Raw genomic sequence first — 6,419 nt, forward strand, 5'->3', positions numbered from 1 at the left:
CTTCTTCTTGGCACTAGATAAATAAAATGTATTCCCTGAAATTGAAGCTTTTTTAACTTCTAGGTCAAAATTTTTCTTTTTCTGCAGCTATAGAAACCCAAATACTCTTTTGCACCATAAACGGACTTCATAAATGTTAGTTCTAATGAGACTTACTGATGTAGGGAGGAGGCAAGAGAATTTAAAATGTCCATCAAGCCACATTCAGAGACTGCAGTATGCCAAGCAGCCCTGCGGCCAGGCCAGGGCGACCCCTGCAGAGCGGAGGAGGATTCTGCAGGGGTTGTCCCCACACCTGCACAGGGGAAACGGGAACCAGCCCTGTCATTCCCTCTGCCTAAAACCATGGGGAACTTACGGAGTAAAGGCTGGGGACCGCCCGCAGGCCTTTCACTCCACATACTCTCACCTTTGCAGGCAGAGTCTTCCCCTCCTCACTGTCCATATCGAAGGAAATGAGTTTACAAAGTCTTTTCAACTATAAATCCCAGGAATGGAAGAACCACATACAGACTGACTTCCCCGAAAACTCAGGGTCCCTCGCCCCGTCTCTCCGTATCCTTCACTCTGCCCCACTCACCGTCCCTCTCACGCTCTGCCTCTGAGAGGAGACCGCACTCTGTGCAGTGCGATCCCCGTGAACTTTCCTTTGAATCTAACTCTGGCGTGTGTGTTGAATTCTTTCCACACTCTCTGCCAAAGGACCCTCTTCTCTCAGTGGGTCTTGGTTTCCCCACACCAGCTCGGGGAAATCTGCCTTGTCCCACATCATTACAGGACACCAGGTGTACAGAAGTTGTGCCGTGCCCTGTTAAAGTAGCTTTTAGTCTCTAAATAGTCCGTGATTTTAACTAGTTGCTTCTTTTAATAATTATTTGCATTGATAGAAATACTATTTAAATTGGTGTCTACTTATAAAAGGTATAAAGATCTAAAGAAATTTTTTGTAAGCCATCACTCGCACCTGCACAATGCAGACCCCTTCATCTCACCTGAGCCTCCTTAGACCATCATTATAATGCGCATGCCCAGAAGTTCATTAGTATCATTATAGCAGACTGAATTCTGGGAACGAACATGCGCAGAAAGCAAGCGATGAGTCACTGGGTCCTGTCCATCAAGGAAGCCCACCCCTCTCCACCCACAGCAACTAGGGATAAACGCCCCGAAGGCTGTGTCACCGTGCCCTCCAGTCCTTCAGCCTTCGAGACACCCCTGTCTTGCCCCCGCCGCTTCCATGTCTGGATGTATCCTGTTGTTTTACTTTCCTTTCTGATAAATCTATTCTTTCTGCTGTATTTCGGTGTTTTACTCAATTCTCTGTTCGAGATGTCAAGAGCTGGGACGACTCACCGAGTGGGGGCATCCCACCTTTGGGTACCCCGCTCGCGAGAGAGCGGTAACTCTGCGCTCACTAACCCTGTCCCTCAGCTCTTCCCTTGTGTTCGCATCCTCATCCCTCGGGATCCTGAGACCAAGAACTCCGGATGCGACGACTAAGGAGCACGCAAGGAACCCCACGACACTTAGAGGCGTATTGAAGATCGGGCATTTCTCACGGGCACAGAGTTTCATTAAATCCCGGGACACTGAGGCAAACTTTACTGAAACAAAGAGTTTCAGAGGCTTTGTTTCTGCTTAAATGAAACCTCATTAACTAATCCTTGCATGGCTCATTTCCTCACTCGCTGCGCGTTCCCTGCTCCACAAAACACGTTTCAGGACAGGCATTTCCATCCGTCCTCTCATGACTCTCACTTCGAAATAGCACAGTAATGGACAACGCCACTGGAATAAACATTCATTACGTAACTAACAAGCAATAGTTGAATGAATGAACGTATGACGACCCAAGAAGAGAGGCCGTGTCTGGGACATCATTTTCTTCATTCTGAGCCTCGGGAACAAAACCTGCTCGATGCCTCTTTGCCCATGAGAGGAGCACCCACTGAGGGCCTTCACCCAGACCCTTCCTCTCCCTTGGCCTCACCTTTTTTGAAATTCTGCCCAGGTTTCATATGGTGTGGAGAGGACCTGGTATTGGAAGGAGCCTTGAAACTCCATCGCCTCCCCCGATATGGTCACGTCTGCCCCAGACATCACACTTGCACCGGCCTCTTCCTCCTTGGTCGCTGGGTCACTGAGTTGGAACGGCACCCTCACAGCAGCATCTGGGAGCAGAAAAGGTGGCCTGGGTTTTAGCCAAGAATTCACTCTAGAACAGCTGGGACATAGGACAGAAAAGAGATGGCTGCTTCCGAGGTTCTCCCAACTCCTCTCAGCCAGCTCTCTCACTTGGGAAGCCGACTCATTCCTTCATATTTTAAGTGGAGATTACTGCTAAGGGCAAATGTTTGAATCCACCCATGGACAGGATAATAAGGACAATGTCCTCACCCTGAAATATGATGATGTCACTTGTCCAAGGATCCGGGAGACCCATGACATCCTAATTCTGGACACAGTGTCAGCCCCAGGAGGCAGCTCGTTGAAGCAGAAACTGCTTGGGATTAATAACAAGACAGACTTGGGTCTGACGACAAGTTCTACCAGTCCCTAGGCATATAACTTTGGACAAATTATTTTATACGCTTTAATTTACTGCTATATCAAATGGAAATAATATTCTAGACTCAAGAGGTTGCTGTAAGTATTAAAAGAACCAATGTATGTCTGGGTTAATAATTACTAAGAATTAGTAAGTTCTCATATGACCTTAGCTCCTTGCCCTTTGACCTTCAGATCTGCCTGTGAGGGTGTCTCAGCATTTCTTCCATGCTGCCCCACTTGCAACTGCACCCTTGTTGTCCAGTCTTTGCCTCCTGTGCCACTGGCCGACAATACCTGGGACTGAAGAACTTGGTTCGAGGATGTCCATGAGGGAGACCTCATGTGGAACTTCAGATTCCCAAAACGGGAACTGAGACTTCTCCATTATAGAAAACCGGCGTATTTTGATGGCATGCGTGAAGCATGTGACGGGCCTCAGTTCCTCGTCTCCAATCGTTTTGACCAATGCCGTGCTATATTTAATAAACATGGAGGACATGTTTCTAGAGACAGATAAAAGGGAAACACAGATCAGTTGGGTCTTACAGATGAGATGAAGTGGGTTTTTATTTTTATTTTTTATTTCTTTATTATGGTGACATTGGTTCACGAAATGCAGTAAGTTTCAGGTGTACAATTTATCAACAAGGCATATTAAGTGGATTTTTATGTGTCATTCAGAGAGAGTTGACAGGGACTTGAGGACTGCACAGAGTTCACCTTTTCATATCTACACAATGAAGTTTATGTGAGTGCAGGTGATCCCATGATAGTAGCTGGAATGGCCCTAAATCTTGCTTAAATAGCAGTAACAGAGAAGAAAAGGCATCTGAAAAATGCAATGAAAGGGCTTGCAGAAATGCCCGACTCAGCTGGTCATATACGAACTGCACCCTATAGATTTTTTTTTTTTTTTTTACGCTATAGCATCCGGTCTTCCTAGGTAGTCTTCCATCCAAGCACTAACCAGACCCAACCCTTCTTAGCTTCCAAAATCAGACGAGATTGGGTGTGTTGAGGGTGGCATGGCTGTAGACCTATAGATTTTTAAATGGCCTTCTAGAAACTCTTCCAACACCTATAAGAGAAACAATTTGTAAATAGATAGGACCGGTGGTCTGGGAATTCCTTCCCCCTTGCAATCCACACCTGAAACTCCCCTCCTATCCTGACTCAGAAGGTGCACGTTGAATTTCAGACAAAGGAATCACGTTGAACTTCAGACGAAGGAATCATGCACACTGCAAGTGTATGTAAGCTGTAAGAAATCTAACCAAGAGGAGCTCGTGCTTTGATGCTGGTAAGCCCCACACACGCCACCGGCTAATAAATTCTCCTTTTTCTACAAAGTTGTCTGAGCGTCCAATTCCTTCCGTTGGGTGTCACTTCCTGCAACAGCAGGATGCCCTTTAGTGACAAGATACCTAAACTGGGAGTCCCTGCCATGTCAGGGGGATCAATGAACACTTTCTTAATTTGTTGGGAATGACGAGAGGTGATAAATGCCCTTCCGAAAATAAGCATATGCACTCTTCTATGCCACTCCAGTTAAGATAAAGCTGGCTAAATTGGATGACTTTTAATCACTTCTTAGAGGACTATTTTTTCATACGTGTGTGAATTACCTATATGCAGTGTTACAAAGCCTGTGCCTTTTAAGATTTTCTATGCTCTTGCTGTGACTGAAATAGAACAAAAGTGGGGACTTCACAAAAATGGGCATGAGATAGTTCCAGGAAATGCCCCAGAAGCCTGCATTGTTGTGCTAAGTGCACTGCGATTCACTAGAAAATTACAAAGAGCATCATTTCTCCTATGTGTCAGGAGCCTTCCTTCTATAAGTGGTCATCAACCTGGATGACGCTCTCATGCTGCTTTTGAAAATTTTCGATTTTGAAGAATGACTTCAGCAAGATGGCAGAACAGGGGCGTTCAGCCCTCATTCCTCCACAGAAACACCAGTATGACAACCATCCAGATGAGAGCACCTTTGTGGGAGCCCAGAGTCAAGCGCACAGGTCCCAGAACCTCCCCCCCCCTCCCCCGCCACCCGGAGCAAGACATCCAGAATAGATGAATTGAAGAGTGGAAGAAGAACAGTTTCACTTAACCCACATCACCCCTCCTCCGAGGAAGCGTAGTGCGGTGCCACGACTCACCCCGTGGCCCACGATTTCTCCCATGGAGGAAAGTGAGAGCATCCTGAGCACCCAGCATTCTCACCACGCAAGACACTTCTCAAGAGGCCCCAGTTCTATTTTGTCCCACCCAAAACGCTGAGATAGATCAGGTAGATCAGGGGAGACGTTCACAGCAACCCTGGAGCAGACCTCAGCAAAACACCGCAGGCTCTACTGATAGCTTCACAAACTTCACCAACAGACCCTGCTGTAAACCTCATAGGACGCCTCACCCGGAGAACCCCATACCAGCCTTCAGCATCCCACACGCCCCTCCTCCCCTGTTGACAGTGTCCCACGTGCACACCCACAGACGGCATGTGCAAACCTCTGCACATCATGGACAATTAGAGACAACCAGCTCAATTCTTCTGGACGGAAAGAATGTGTACAGCCTTGAACAGTACAGAAAACTGCCTTAGGCTCTCAGCCCCCAGCTTGGTTTTAATGGATCAAGATATACAAGCTTAATACTTCCCCTTCGAGAGAACAAGAGGAGTGGACAAGACGTATTCATAGGAAGGGTCGGCGAGACCCCCAGAATACCTAGCCGGGCTGACTGCTAAAGGTCTTTCTCTCCCAAAGACAGTCAGTAAAGACACAGGAGGTGACTGCTTCTTCAAAAGGGAAGCCAGCAATCCAAGACCCCAAGGAGCAAGAAAAGTCAAGAAAACCGGAAATTGACAAGGGAATACAACACTTTCCCAGCAACTGACAATATAGAAATGGGAATCTATGAATTGACTCACAAAAATCGACATAATTGTTTTAAGCAGCTAAACAAGCTGAAAGAAAAGATGAACAAATCAGGAGAATCAGGAAAGCAATACACAAACAAAACCAGAAGCTCAACAAAGAGAGAAATAGAAAAAAAAAAACGAAAAACTATGAGACACTGAAGAAAGAAATTGAAGAGACTAGAAATAAACAAAAGGTCATGTTATGCTCCTAGATTGGAAGGACTAATATTGTTAAAATGTCCTTACTACCTAAAGCAATATATGGGTTAAATACAATCCCTATTATACCAATGGCATTTCTACAGCCATGCCACCCCGAACGTGCCTGATCTCGTCTGATCTCAGAAGCTAAGCAGAGTCGGGCCTGGTTAGTACTTGGATGGGGACCACCTAGGAATATCAGGGGCTGTAGGCAATAACTAATTAATTAATTAATTAAATACCAATGGCATTCTTCTCATCTAGAACAAGTAATCCTCTTATTTCGCTGTGAATTTAAAACTGTTCAAAATAATAAAGCCTACAATTTTTTAAAAGGTTAGGTTGGCATAGGGGTTGAAATTAATATTCCAGGTTTTGGGGAGTTTTCTTGTTTCATTAGCTTAGCAAAGGGGCCTGATGAATGGCAGGAAGAAGCCTGGCAGCCAAGCAGTAGAGAGCATAAGTGATGAATAAATTAAAGAGGTATCTCCTTATATGTCTCATTTTCATCAAATCTGTAACAACTACTAAGAAGACCCCAGTTTTCTCATGTTCTGCTAATTTCTGGGATGATAAAATTTTCAGAGTCTTAGGGGAAAAAACATCCTAAACAAAATTTTGTCAAACTCAGTCCAGAAAGGTCTTTTAAAAATCAAAAATCAGATTGCGATTATTCGAGTAAAAGCAAGGATCATTTACCTCTAATATATCAATTACTATAACTCACATTTACATATTAAAGGAAAAA

General features: G+C 45.1%; 1 protein-coding gene and 2 pseudogenes across 1 annotated transcript in view; 1 reads left to right on the forward strand and 2 right to left on the reverse strand.

The window, feature by feature from the left end:
- Positions 1–445, reverse strand: part of LOC105292576 (gasdermin-C-like) — a 13,115-nt gene extending 12,670 nt beyond the window's left edge. Inside the window, exon 1 of the mRNA XM_023530989.1 lies at positions 410–445. Within this exon, the coding sequence (XP_023386757.1) occupies positions 410–445 (36 nt within the window). The remainder of the gene's footprint in view (positions 1–409) is intronic.
- A 3,023-nt stretch (positions 446–3,468) lies between these two features.
- On the reverse strand, positions 3,469–3,587 carry LOC111740227 (annotated as a pseudogene).
- A 2,180-nt stretch (positions 3,588–5,767) lies between these two features.
- Positions 5,768–5,885, forward strand: LOC111740216 (annotated as a pseudogene).
- Positions 5,886–6,419: the final 534 nt, after the last annotated feature.

The sequence above is a fragment of the Pteropus vampyrus genome, unplaced genomic scaffold (assembly GCF_000151845.1).
Source record: "Pteropus vampyrus isolate Shadow unplaced genomic scaffold, Pvam_2.0 Scaffold59, whole genome shotgun sequence".
Lineage (NCBI taxonomy): Eukaryota > Metazoa > Chordata > Mammalia > Chiroptera > Pteropodidae > Pteropus > Pteropus vampyrus.